This window comes from Scylla paramamosain, chromosome 5 (assembly GCF_035594125.1).
Source record: "Scylla paramamosain isolate STU-SP2022 chromosome 5, ASM3559412v1, whole genome shotgun sequence".
NCBI classification, from domain to species: Eukaryota; Metazoa; Arthropoda; class Malacostraca; order Decapoda; family Portunidae; genus Scylla; species Scylla paramamosain.
The window spans coordinates 23,362,712-23,377,758 of record NC_087155.1 but is presented as its reverse complement, the minus strand read 5'-3'; the positions used below and the strand labels follow the sequence as shown (position 1 = coordinate 23,377,758).

The following is a 15,047-nucleotide window of genomic DNA, read 5'->3' as shown; positions in this document are numbered from 1 at the left end:
AACTTGACACCAATGATCCGTGGCGCCAGTGTTACCAGAACCTTATCGCTCCATTCATCATTGTTATTACCAGATCCATGGAAACGACTTTTACAACCTCCCTACGTATTCCCAAGTGGGCTTACGTAGCGAGCAGGTGTGAATAACGAAAATTTCCTATTACATCTTGCGTTCAAATATCGAGTTAGTCTTTTTATATGTACCGAAAGATAATAAGAATAAAAGAACGTTATCTGACTCCTGGGATCGTATGATTCCGTAACGAGGGATGTCCAGCCTTATGCACTTGAGCTGTAAAGACTAAAGTGTCCTCGTTATCAGCTCCAGGGTCATGTGTCCAGGGAGAGAGGAGGGAAGGGTGGGATGGGGGCAAGGCAGGGCAGGGGTGGGGAGGGAAGATGAGGGCAAGGAGGGAGCAGGGAAAGGGGGAGGAGGGGTCAAGGGGAGAGAATGAGGAGGCTCTATCGGCTCTTCCAGTCCCTTCTACCCCCTCCTATATTCCTCGATCTGACCTGTCCTGCCCTGTCCTGCCCTGTCCTCCTCCTCCTCCTCCTCCTCCTCCTCCTCCTGCATCTCTTCCTCTTCCTCCTCCTCCTCCTCCTCCTCCTCCTCCTCCTCCTCCTCCTCCTCCTCCTCCTCCTCCTCCCCGCCCCCTAGTCTACCCCCACTTTGTCGCTTGTCTCCAGTTTCAAGCGCACACACACACACACACACACACACACACACACACACACACACACACACACACACACACACACACACACACACAAACACACACACACTGCACATTTATTTCAGAGCAACGATTTTCACACTCACAGGCGACGAGTCTCTCTCTCTCTCTCTCTCTCTCTCTCTCTCTCTCTCTCTCTCTCTCTCTCTCTCTCTCTCTCTCTCTCTCTCTCTCTCTCTCTCCCATGTATAACTCCCCTTTTCCGCCAGGTCGCTTGTAAGTACAGGTAGCTCCCTCCTCTCTGCTGACGCCTGACGCAAGTACCAGACGCTCCCCACACTGCATAAGTTCACCTACGAGTATACATCTGTTTGTATATTTGGAGTGAAAGTGTTCAATTTATTTTCCTTTCTTTACTGCAATGGCCTCGGAAAACGCACGCTAACAACAACAACAACAACAATAACAACAACAATAGTAATAATAATAATAATAATGATAATAATAATAATAATAATAATAATAATAATAATAGTAACAACAAGTATGATACAAACATAACACTATTACTACTACAAATGAAAAATAATAATAAAAACTGTGTAATAACAATATTTTTGGTGAAACTCCGTCCATTTTTCTTTTGTGAGAGACTTTTATTAGTAATATAAGTAGTAGTATATTTTAATAAGCACTGTGGTACATTTTATGAGACTGCGCCGTTCAAGGTATACATTCTATTTGCATTAGTACTTCTTTCTTGCCTCTTTTGCCAGGCTGAAAATAATATTAAATAATATGTAATGCGATAATTAATATTATACTACGTAAAGGCATATAACCTTACTTTATTTCTACCCTACTCTTTCTTTTTATCTTGTATATTTTAGTTGTTTTGCTGCACCTGGACGCGGTGGAGTGCATTTTCTTATCCGCGTGTAAAAATATTGTTTGCGGAAGTCCATGTGTTTTTTTTTTTTTTTTTTTTCTTAATGTTATATATTAGCGTAAGGGGAGTCAAAATTTTCCGAAGGTACAGACGAGTGGCGTGTAGGATGGTGCTGTGTGTATGTGAGCACAATGTAGATGGTGTGTTGTGCAGGATTGTGTGATAGGTATGCAGGAAGTGTATGTCAGTGTTAAGTCTTCCTAGTGCATTGCTTATCTAAGAACAGCGTAGGATAGTTTAGTCATTATCTAGGGAAGGTATAGGATGATGACGTATTTTGGTGTGGTGGAGGGCTAAGAAACGTGTAAGTAGGATGTAGGATGGTGTTCCCTTTCCTTACTCACCTGTGGACGACTGGGAAAACAACACCTTATCTTCCCCTTTATCTCTACCTGGTAAGCATCCACTACACTTGTCCCTTTTCTCCTTTTTTACCTCTCCTTTTCTGCCTTCATTCTTCCAATTCATCCTAACCTACTTATCTTCACGCTCCCGTTTCCCCTCCATGCCCTCACGCTTCTCCTTCATCTCTTCACTCACTGTCTCGCACTTCTTCATTCTTCCCTCGCCTGGCCTCGCCTCCTCGTACAGCATAGGCTCCCTCCCTCTCACGTCCTTTGTGTTCTCTCTCTCTCTCTCTCTCTCTCTCTCTCTCTCTCTCTCTCTCTCTCTCTCTCTCTCTCTCTCTCTCTCTCTCTCTCTCTCTCTCTCTCTCTCTCTCTCTCTCTCTCTCTCTCTCTCTCTCTCTCTCTCTCTCTCTCTCTTTAACCTTCAGTTTAATATATCATTAAATAAAGCTAATTCTGTATCATAATTCCCTCGTCCCTTCCTTCAATTCACCTTCTCTTTCCTTCCTTTCATCCGCGTATCCATCTCTGTTTCCCTCCCCTCTTTCTTTCCTCCTTCCTTTCGTCCCTTATACCTTCCTCCTCCTCCTTACCCTCCTTCCCTCCCTTTATTCCTTCCTCCAAGTGCTTGAGTTTAGGCCTGTCATTTGCCAAGATCCATAGAGGGAGGGAGACAGGGAGAGGGAAGGAGAAAGTCAGCCTCTGCGCATCAGGATGTTATGGGTCATTTTCCCTCCCCGGCCTGCCCTCATAAGCGGCTTGTTAAATTGGCCGCGGAGGCGCATAAACACTGGGGATTAGGAGTAGCATACGGCTCTTGTAAGCTTGCCTTTGTGTGTCGCTCATTAAGCTCAGTGTATGTGTGTCTCGAGGTATTTATGGTGTGTGTGTGTGTGTGTTATGTGTGTAAATAGTAGTAGTAGTAGTAGTAGTAGTAGTAGTAGTAGTAGTAGTAGTAGTAGTAGTAGTAGTAGTAGTAGTAATAATAATAATAATAATAATAATAATAATAATAATAAACAGTTTATTGATAAGACAAAAGCGACACTGAATATGTACATCTTAATGAGAAAACTTAACAATTTAAATTTAATACGTGTCTGTGGAGAAGAGAGAGAGAGAGAGAGAGAGAGAGAGAGAGAGAGAGAGAGAGAGAGAGAGAGAGAGAGAGAGAGAGAGAGAGAGCTTTAACCTAATACGACCCAGTAACAAGACAAATAGGTGGGACAAGCCAGGTCACACCACATCCTTCACCACCACATCACTACCACCACTACCACCACCACCACCAGTAGCTTACAAGACGCATACCCCACGTTTCTCTTGGACATGCTGCTCCCTCTTCTCCTGTTATAGAAAACGGGGTGAATGGCTTCCCTTCACCCTACTCGTTTCCTGACTTAACAGGTTCTCTGCTCAGCTTAACTTGATTACTCTGTTACACGCCACCTGGTCTCGATCGGGCCTTCCTGTATACCTGTAGTACCTGTTTTACCTGCAAGCTAATTAATTATATTTCGAGGGCCTCTGTGGCTCGTTATCACCATGACCACCACCATCACCACCACTACCATTGCACTGTCATTGCTTCACTACCACCTACAGAGCTTTGGCAGTATTATTTTGCTGCCACCACGACCACCACCACTTCCTTCACTACTTTCTTCCCTATCCCCTTCTCTAAAACCATTAGCAACACCACTCCACTACTGCTATAACCATCACAACCAACAGCACACCAGTCAAATTAAAAAAAAAACGCTTCTCTCTCTCTCCACGACTATTTTCAAAGGCCACAGAGGAGAGTTGCAGGATTCCAAGTGCAATATTCCTGTCAGCATTGTAGAAATCTTGCTATTCTGTCAATACAACCATGAAAACACAAGTAAAATACCGTGTAACTTAGAGTAGAGCCTTTAGAAGAGGTGTGGCTCAGAGGTGTTCCTGAATACAGCCCCAGTACTGTTATTTACTCGTATACCACCACCATCACTACCACCACACCACAGCCACCCTAGCTGCCATCACCGCCACATACTACAGTCACCATCACTTCGTACAAAACCGCTAGACTCCAGATAATCGGGATATTAATATGCTAATGATGCATCTGGCGGCACTAACTCCCCCGAGCACACGAAAAATATTGCCTTTATGAGAAGCCGCATCGTAGGCCGGCGCCATCACGTCTATTGACAAACACACACACACACACACACACGACGGTAAGTTACTCGTAGTCTAAAAGTGTTTTAAAACAGCGCGTACAGACGCGCATACACACACACACACACACACACACACACACTATAAAAATGTACGGGTTATAACTTTGCATCGAAAAAAAAAATGATAAAAGGGATGCGCTAATGAGAGAGAGAGAGAGAGAGAGAGAGAGAGAGAGAGAGAGAGAGAGAGAGAGAGAGAGAGAGAGAGAGAGGAATGTGTGCGTTTGTGTGTGTGTGTGTGTGTGTGTGTGTGTTGGGGGATACTCGACGCGTCCATCTGGTGACATTGATTGAAGTGTTCCACTCCTAATGAACGGGAGGGGAGGGGGGAGGCGGAGGAGGAAGAGGTGGTGGATGACGAGGAGAAGAGAGGACAAGGAGAAGGAACAGGAGGGAGTAGAAAAGGGGAGAGGAGAAAGAGAAAACAATGTAAAATAACACAAAATGATAAAATAAATGAAGACAAACACATTATCAATAAAATCGTAACATTATCGATAAAAAACGAGACAGAGAGAGAGAGAGAGAGAGAGAGAGAGAGAGAGAGAGAGAGAGAGAGAGAGAGAGAGAGAGAGAGAGAGAGAGAGATTGGTAATGGAAACTGATTGCTAGCTGGGAGCAAGTAAGGCTTTTGAGATCTCGAACTGGGAAAAAAATAAAGCAAATTTCTTAATATATGAGGAGCAGGAGGAGGAGGAGGAGGAGGAGGAACAGAAGCAGCAAGGAAAACAAATCTAGAGGAGCAGGAAAAGAAAATGATAATTGGAGAAAATAACACAATTGAGAAAGAAAGGAGAAAGAAAGTTAGGCGATGATGGAAATGAAAAGTAACCAAAGACAATAATTAATGACGCGATGAAGAGAAGGAACAGGAAGATAAAGAGGAAACAGGAGAACGACAAAGAAGAGAAGGAAAAGAGAGGAGAGGTGGAGGAGGAGGAGGAGGAGGGTTGGGAATTAGAGGGTACAGAAAGGGTGATGTATGGAGGCAGAGGCGACGCGTGACAGAGGAGGGGAAGGCAACTCACGTGTTTGTTCATTACCAGAAGTGCTAATTGTGTCTGTCTGTCCCCTAACGTAAGGCGTGGGGAAATCTGAGGAGGAGGAGGAGGAGAGAGGAAACAATAAACGACTACCTATTACTCAAGATTTAAGTTTGTTTTTAATTTCCAGCTCGCCAGTCTAACATTTAACTACATACCACAATACCTTAGCAAGAAATTATTTCCTTTTTTGAAGCTGTGATGTAAAATTCCTGTTGTTACTTATTGGAGGATCGTGTTCACTGGATTCAGTAGGCAAGCCTTCGTGTTGTCGCCCCACCACCTCCCCTCAGTGCTCAGTGGATATCGGAGCAATAAGCATTTTACACGTGCTGTTAATGGGAGCGTGTAAATTGGCTAATGAAACGGCTTAAGTACTGAATGAGTTGTATACACTGTTGATCTATTGTCTCTAAATCTCTGGTTCGACTCACGGTTTATTTCGAGCGTTATGACTAGCGCTTCCTTCCACCAGCCGTCCCTTCCTTACTCACTTCTCAGGACAATTAACGCCAAGAGATGCATAATATATCCCCGCTTATTGCAACCACCTAAATAATGAGACAATTACCCCCATGTCCCGAGACCGCGTCATTGGGCGAAATGTGATCGGCTCGGCAAGTCAAATATAGCCTCGCCCTAGCCAGCGAACGGCGGCCGTGGCAGTTTCGCAACTGGAGGAAATTTATGAGGATTCTTTGCAGAAATCTGTACAAGATAAGACGCTATTCCTGGAGAAAATGTGTGTGTGTGTGTGTGTGTGTGTGTGTGTGTGTGTGTGTGTGTGTGTGTATGCGCTGTTATTCACCTGAAAGCAAGGTACAGCAAAGCAACACAGGATGGGATGAAATTACAAATCTTAGCTTGAGTGACTTACTGAAGCCTCTTCGCCACAACATCGAGATCATGTGGCGCCGGCAAATCTTAGCGTACAGCGAACTCCAACAACATCGAAAGCACAACATCGAAAATAACTTCCATGGACGCGCCTCCTTTCTTTCTACACCTGCCACACTCACACTAACAAATGCCAAATCAGCAACATACTTCGAAGCACAAAGAATTTCAGGATTGCATGACAGTCTTTTTTTTTTTTTTATCGTTACTAATACTTTACTGGTGTATACATCACGTAAAAGCAAATACACACAGGGCTCGTCTAGGCTGGTGAAAAATTATACGTTACTTTGAGGAATGAGAAGGAAAAGGAGGAAACGCAACAATGTTAAGCATCAAAATTTGTGCTTGCATATAACGTAATGACTTGCTTTGGCATTCTGCGCATTGTATAGGTCATTGCTAATCGTACGAGAGGAGGAAGGAGGAGGAGGAGGAGGAGGAGGAGGAGGGGAAGGAGGAGGAGGAGGAGGAGGAGGAGGAGGAGGAGGAGGAGGAGGAGGAGGAGGAGGAGGAGGAGGAGGAGGAGGAGAAAATGAAGGAGGAAAGGGGTGAGAAATGAATAAAGGGAGAGCTAACACACATTTGTTTATATTCAATTTATTCAGACTTCTCAGGCTTAAATAGCACGGGGAAATTTGTTTGTAGAGGCAGTAATATATTCGAGTGTGAATGGCGCTTTCTTCTGTAACAGTACACACCGAGGGCACCGCGCGGCCGGCTGTCCCCTGCCTGTAATATATTCTCGGACCCCAGCTACAGCAGCGGCAGACCGATGAAATGTAGCTTAACATACTAATTAAAGGAAAATACGTAGCAGCCTAATGTTAATAAGCAGCATCGAGGAATAACATTTGCCAAGTAAACTTTCAATTATTTATACTTTTTGATGTGTGTGTGTGTGTGTGTGTGTGTATACAAGTGAACGCATATCAGGTCAACAGACAGACACATCCACCGAATTACTGAGCGACACCTGAGCAATCTGTGTTGAACAGCCGTAATTTTTTAGGGAATTTTAATTGAATGGTCGACACACGCTGGCCAAAGAATGCCGCCCCGCCAAGACTGCTACTCTGCCATAACATGCACTTAGGCGCCGCCCCATTAATGCACACGATGCTGCATTACCATAAAAATGCAACGTGGATCCACAACAAGCTGCATAAAACAAACCTTATTCTGGGACACCACGGATTTTTGCTGCAGAAATGAGCTTGTGTTGCAGCGACTTCGAGAGAGAGAGAGAGAGAGAGAGAGAGAGAGAGAGAGAGAGAGAGAGAGAGAGAGAGAGAGAGATTCATTAATTTATATTTTGCTGACGAGCAGAGCAATTTAAGCATAAAAGAAATATTAATATTTTCCTTGCATAAACTATTCTGAGCACGAAATGTTAAATATGTAACAAGAATGACAGAGATTAAAGATAAAATGATGCTCTGAACAAAGATAATTCAATTGTTTTGTGATGAAACGTGTTCATTCATTGCTACTGAAAGACGAAAAAAATACAAAACTGTCTGACTGCGTATAATAATCACACAACAAAGATAAAAGCCTATCAACTGTTGTGTGACGGTTAAAGTATTTGACTCCCCGCCTCAGTCACTCGCAAATAGAGGCGCAGCTCAAATATAAATACCATGAGGCACTGAATCTTTAAACAGCTTACAAAGACGTAACTGCCGGTTGGGTCGGTGATTACTCCCACGTCATAGTTAAACGTCACACCGGCGTCACGACCTGAATGGTGGGCGGGGCATGTATCGTGACAGCAGCTAGCCTCGCTTCGTGCCTCTTGACTCTTTTAGCTTAGTTGATCCTAAATCTACTCCTATAAATGTCTTAATCATCCACATTTAGCACCAAAGCATAAATTTGCCGATTAAGTCGTTGTCTCAAACATTCACTGCCAAAGTTACATAATTGTCACACACTATGTTGAGACATTATTATAAAAAAAAATTAATTAATTAATTAAAAAATAAACAAATAAATAAAAGTTGGACACTGTCCCTGAAGTACTTAGTAATATTTTTCTCCTATAAATATTTCAAAACATTTTCTCCAACATAAATAACATTATGAAACAAAATACCCCCCCCCCACGCACACACACAGAGAGAGAGAGAGAGAGAGAGAGAGAGAGAGAGAGAGAGAGAGAGAGAGAGAGAGAGAGAGAGAGAGAGAGAACATTATCTTAAAAGGCAGCAGTGACTCTACTTCCGTCACTTACCAATCATCGCAGGAAGGCCGCGGCACGTTCACCACTTGGACGCAAATATTCAGGTATTAATGGAGCGGAAAACAAAGAGAAGAACGAAGTACTGCGCCTAACCGTAACGGAAACTCGCGCTGGACTAGGTGCGGGAGACGTCGAGGCCTCCGCAGTATTGGAACGTGGGGGATAGCAGTTCTTTTGTTCCTAATTTCTCCTCTGAAACCATTTTTTATACTTCGCTACCCTTAATGCAGAAAAAAAAAAACAGCAAATGATTATTTTCTCTATATACCAATGGAAACATTTATATTGTTATGTACACTGACAAGGCGTCAACGGTGAGCGAGACAGTCTTGATAAAAATTCAAAATCATAGCAAGGTAAGGAGTGTATCTACCTACTCGTATATACCTAGCTACCTATAAAGCTATCTATATCTGTCTATCTATATATCTATCTATCAATTCATCTATCTATCTATCTGTTCATCCATCTATCTAGCTGGAGAATGGCACCATATCAAAACCTCAAAATATTGCGTCACTGAAAAACTTTACATAACTTTACTTTCCTCCTGACTTCCTCTTCTTTCTCATTTTCCTTCGTGGAAAGAAAAAAAAAAACTTTCGACCTTCATCCTTCTCTTGTTCGCGTGGCGTGGCAGGGATAGGAAGATTGTGGTACAGGAGGAGGAGGTGGAAGCAACAAAAATGCAGGCACAGGGAAAACTTAAGCTGTTACCGCTACTTAAAGGGTGAGGAGGAGGAGGAGAGGGAAGAATCTACATTACCACCCATACTATCAGAGAGAGAGAGAGAGAGAGAGAGAATGGCTGGGAAGAAAAGGAACATAATTATGAAATATTGCAAGAAACGTATTAAACCTTGAGAAGAAAATTAAAAAAATGAACCCCAAGCGAGAAAAAATGAAATATAAGAATGAGCAAATAAATAAATAAATGACGGAGAAATGCAGCTAGAGAGATGAAAGGGAGTAAATAAGTTGGAGTAAAAATGTTTTCCTCTCTCATTACTCTCATTACTCCTCTATTTTCACTCCTCACTTCAAAATACCATTCCACTGAATCATTTCTATACCCTGCCTTCCATCCCTTCCCCTTCCTCCCTTCTATCCAAACCTTCCTATCCTTCGTTCCCTCCCATTCTCCCTCTCAGTGTGGACGGACAGCCAAGGGTTCCATAGGCTGTTGAGGAGAATAATTAAGACATCAAGAGGCCAATTGGCGGCGGCTGTCAGATGCACCCTCGCCTACGGTTACGTATTGGGTCTTTAGGGGTGCGTGGGCGGCCGGATGTGGGCGTGTAGGGGCAGGACGAGTGAAGGCAGATGGGGGTGAAAGGAAGGGTCAGGATACGTGAAGGGAATGAGAGATGGGGAAAAGGAGGAAGGTGAAAAGAGGAAGGGAATGAACCAGGAGGAATAAGATGTGGTTGTATAGAAGGACGGGATGAATGTGCATGGAGATTAAAAGAAGAGAAGATGGATGAGGAAACGGGGAATGAAAGAATGAAAGATGATAAAAAAAAAAGAAGGGAGAAAATTAAAAAAGTGTGCTTCGTATACCATCTTTCGAAAATATCCATATTTTTGTCATCTTTTCTTTTTCCTTCTCTTTCTCTTCTCTTGTTCTCCTTTTTACCTCTTCCTCTTTATCTTTTGTTAGTATGTCTTTTCTTTCCCCTACTTCCTTTTCTACTCCTCCCTCTCCTCTTTCTCGTTCTTCTTTCTTCTTCTTCTTCTTCTTCTTTTTCTTCTTCTTCTTCTTCTTCTTCTTCCTTAATTACAATTACTTCTTCTTTTTCCTCTTTTCTTCTTCTTCTTCTTCTTCTTCTTCTTCTTCTTCTTCTTCTTCTTCTTCTTCCACACCAGAACTCCTGAGAACTTCGCAGGTAATTGGACTTCCCTCTCTGGTGAGTGTTGCGACGAGAGAGAGAGAGAGAGAGAGAGAGAGAGAGAGAGAGAGAGAGAGAGAGAGAGAGAGAGAGAGAGAGAGAGAGAGATGACATTCAAATAAAGAGGAAAACATGTAAAATGAGTAAGAATGATAGAGAACTATACTAAAAATAACAAATATTAATGCTAGACTGGAGACAAAAGGAAACAAGCAAGAATCACAAACAAGGGATGTGTGTGGGAGTAGAAGGGGTGCTGGGATATGGGGGGATGGGGGGTGGGGGCGATATAAAGGGGTAGAAAGTTGCAGAACGATGACAGACAAAACACTGGAAAAACAAAAATGAAAGACATGAACACAAAATATTAAACGTAAACCAACGCCGGTGTAAATAAGTTGTAAGAAAAATAAATAAATAAAAAAAAGAAACACTAGCAGAATTATTATGCTTATCTGGTAAATGACACACACACACACACACACACACACACACGAAAGTCACTAACTAGTAAAGAAATACAATAATTAATAGTACTACTGCTGCTACTATACCAGCACCACCACCATCACTACTACTACTACTACTACTACTACTACTACTACTACTACTACTACTACTACCACCGCCACCACGACAGCCCACGGTAGCTCGCCCCGGACGGTGCCTCTTTAACGGGAGCTATTTCAAGACCTTCATAAAAAACAATAACGAAACACAAATAAAAAAATGAAAAATAAATTGAGAAAAATGCAAAGTTCTACTTCTGAATTTACAAGCAATATGACTCTCTCTCTCTCTCTCTCTCTCTCTCTCTCTCTCTCTCTCTCTCTCTCTCTCTCTCTCTCTCTCTCTCTCTCTCTCTCCGGTTCTCAAATCTCTTTTATTTTTCCAATTGAAGGAAGCTCTTCATTGCACTCTCCTCCCGCCAAGGTGATCATGGAGACTTGTTTATGTTGATTACCTTTTCAAGTCGCTGATTTCCCCAAGTTGAGGGTAAAGTTTGCAATACGGTGGTGCTTCGTGTGGCCATCTGGGGACGACTTATACGGTTACTGGAAGGGTCGTCTCGCTACTTTATATTTAGCGGGTTGTAATTAACTTCTTCCTTATTTTTTTTGTTCTCTGTCTCGCTCCTTCTTCTCCTTCTTTACTATCGTCTTGTTGTTGTTTTCTTGTTGTATATTCTTGTGCCTTTTTCTATTTTTTTCTTTGTTGTTGTTGTTGTTGTTGTTGTTGTTAGGGTTGCTCCTTCTGCTGCTGCTTTAGTTACTTTTATTGTTGTTGTTGCTGCTGTTTTTTTCTTTTTTTTTCGGTCTATCAGCGTGTCCGGCTACCTGCCTGGACATTTGCCTTTGTTTGTATGCATATCTACTTGTCTGTGTGCAAATCAGTCTGTCTGTTTTCTTTTAGCTCCTTTTTTTTATTACTCATTACATTTTTAGACTCTCTCATATTCCCACTGTCATACTCCCTTTTTTTTCATTTTCACCCTCCTTCCTTTCTTCCTACGTTTCTTTCTCCTTTCACACCTCTCCTCACTCCTTCCTTTACACTAAGCTTCTCTTTCATTCATTTCACCTCAAACAAACATCTTCCCTCCTCTCCTTCTCTCCCTCTCTCTCTCTTCCTCTTCCTTCCCTCCTTGTCTTGCTGATCGGAGTCCTTCCTTACCCTTCTGCCGATAATTGCACGTAGTTCCTCAGGGCGGCGGCAACACCTGAACACCTGCCACGGATAATTGGGGCGTCGGGAGGTTAAGCTTCCCCCTTCAACACCTCACCTTGCCATTAACAGCACGAGCCCCGTTTTCTTCGTCGAGGTCTTCACACATTTACGTACAGATTTCCCCCTATATTTTACTTAGGTATTTTTTGTTACTTTTTTTTTATGTAAGAGGGAAGGAAGGTGAAAGGAAGGAAGGTGACGGAAGGAGGGTGGGTTGGGATGAGAGTGTGAGGAGGGAAGGAAGGAGAGAATGTTTTGTTTTCCTCGTGTTATATTGTTGTTTGTGTGTAACTGTATTATCATTATTTCTTGTCGCTGTTTTTTTTTTTTTTTTTTTTTTTGATGGTGGTGTTGCTTTTGGCGTTTTCGTACAATTTGTTGTTGGCTCTACTTCATCAATCTTGCCTTCCCGTATTTATTTACTTTGTTTATTTTTATTTATTTTTTTTACTCCATCTCTTGCATCTACATTTTGTGAGCTTGTCAAGAATAGTATTGCAGATGTTTAACGTGGGACCTGCAGAATCTTACTGTTTTTGACTTACTGAATGAGCTATTGACTTTCATTTCTTGTCACTCCCAAAAACACACACTCTCTCTCTCTCTCTCTCTCTCTCTCTCTCTCTCTCTCTCTCTGCTCGTAACTTCCCTTACCTTTCCCTCCTCTCCCTCTTCACATTCCTTTTTCCCTCGCCCTTCCCTTCCCTCCCTCCGTCATCACCCTGGCAACCCTAACGAGCAGTTTACGCATGACGAGCTTCAGGTTATTACACGCCGATTATGCAACAGTGGCTCTTGGTCGCGCCTGCCACTCACACGTCGCCTGGAGGGAGGAAGGGAGGGAGACTGGGCGAGAGGCGTGGAGGGAAGGGAGGAAGGGAAGGGAAGAAGATAGTTTGACGTGCATAAGGTAAGTTTTAGTGATGAAGTAAAGAGGTTTAGAGGAAGAGGGGGAATGGTAGTACGAGGTGATTTAATGAAAGGGGAGGAAATTGTAGGAGAGACAGAATGGAAAAGTGGAATTGTTCATCATTATTATCATCGTCGTCGTCATTATTATTTTCGTTATCGTCGCTCATAGCATTTTACATTTTGATATCTTGGAGGATTCTCATTGACGAAGAATTATTCATGTCAACACAAATGACACTTCGTTAATGATAATAAACAAGACACGTGCTAGATGTATAACACGACACAAGGAGAAGAAAAGAAACGATTCTCCAAATAATGAACGTTAAAAAGATCCAATAACAGCTCTTATGACATTTTCCTTACGGTCTAACACATGTTACTAAGAAGCATCAAGCATCGCCACACCAGGCACAGCAACACCAACATAACCATCAACAAGCACCGTCACCACTCTCCACCTGGCTCCTCCCACCTCACACCTTGCTCCTCTCCCTGCTGCACCTTGTCACCTCGTCTCGCGCCGCGCTGTAGCATAATAATCGCAGCCTCTCAGCCTCCCAGAGCAGCGAGATTGTCCTCGTTACAGGCGCGTAATCGGCCGTGTGTCATCTAGTTGTCGTGGTATTCGGCGCAAACGGTCGTCGCTTGTCAAATATTACTTGTTCCTCTTAAAGGATATGATAGGAGGAGGAGATGGAGGAGGAGGAGGAGGAGGAGGAGGAGGAGGAAAGGTGCGTGTAGGCGTTGGTAGCAGCGTTTTGAGAAATGTTTCAGTCTCTCTTGCTGGTGCTTACCATTTGTATTTCATAAAAGATATGCTGGAGAAGAGCAGGAGGAGGAAGAGGAAGAGTAGGAAGAGGAGAATGTATGTGGCATTTTGAATGGAAGCGGGAGTATTTGAGCTTCCTGTGAGTGGGCGTGTATGTGTGAGGGCAATATTATAACAACGCCTCCGCCTCCAACCGCCTTCCCACAGCGCCGGCCTTCGCGAGGGAAACAATGCCAGCGGGTTTAATGAATGCCATCCACTATCACAAACTGCGACCATCCCCGCCCTGAGATGGCTCCGAGTGTGCGGCGGCCGTGGCTCATCTCAGCACACAATGGGCCGCAAGCTTTATGTATTTGTGCCAATGGTTTTTACTTCGAGGAATGTTTAATTTGACTGTAATTTTTTTTCTAAGTTATAGGCTTTTTTCTCGCAAATTCTGACTGTGCTTAGTTTTCTTCACTCGTCTCTTAATTCAACTTTATTTATTTATTTATTCATTTTTTGCAATATATTTTCTTCAGTTATGGTGGTGTCTGTAAAATCGTTTACTTCTGTAGTAATTTCTTTCATTTGTAAATTTTTTTCCCTGCTGGTGATAATTATAACACTGATCATTCTATTTACCCTGGAGGCATAGAAAGCTTAATAAAAGAAAACAAAGAAATAATAATACTAATAAAGAGATAATACAATAAGCTTACCACTCAACGCTAATACAAACACTGTATACACTATGCAATACTAATACTTACCCTCACGTCTCGTCCCCACCAGGTGCTGTACAACATGGCCATTTGGACCAACGAAACGGAGCCGCCCGGACCGTCCCCAATGGCCCCGCCCTCCGTCAACGTCTCCCTCACCGGTACTGTTCCCACGGAGCCCCTCACCTTCAGGCTGGACTTGCCCTGCCTAGGTATACGCAGCGCTGAGGTCGACGTGATTCTGAACATCAATGTGACGTCCCCGAGGCCCCGCCAGCCGCCCACTGTCCTCTACTTCATGCGACGGAAGATCTGCCTGGAGGGTGAGTCTCGGGACTTCGGAATGCCTGGATGCGTGAGGGACAGGGGAGAGTTGCGTGTAGGTGTGTGCGTCAGTGCGTTGTGAGAGGTACGGGGGGACATGTGATAGAGATGTGTGCGTGGATGCGTTGAGAGAAGGATAAAAGTAGTCTGTGTAAGGTGAGTGTAGGCTGGAAGGGTAATTGTATGTCGCTATAGAAGAAAAAAGCAAAAAAAGAGAGAGATAGCGTTCCTTGGTGATGAATGCAAGCAGTGTTGGCAGTAATGAACATTCTGCAGTCCTGGTCATCGATAAGTCTTGAATTAATGAGCTTAAAGAATACACCATGCCTCGTA

General features: G+C 43.2%; 1 protein-coding gene across 1 annotated transcript in view; it reads left to right on the top strand.

The window, feature by feature from the left end:
- LOC135100961 (tyrosine-protein kinase Dnt-like) overlaps positions 1–15,047 on the top strand; it is a 37,504-nt gene that overhangs the window by 17,192 nt on the left and 5,265 nt on the right. Inside the window, exon 3 of the mRNA XM_064004577.1 lies at positions 14,461–14,713. Coding sequence (XP_063860647.1) covers positions 14,461–14,713 — 253 coding nt within the window. The remainder of the gene's footprint in view (positions 1–14,460; positions 14,714–15,047) is intronic.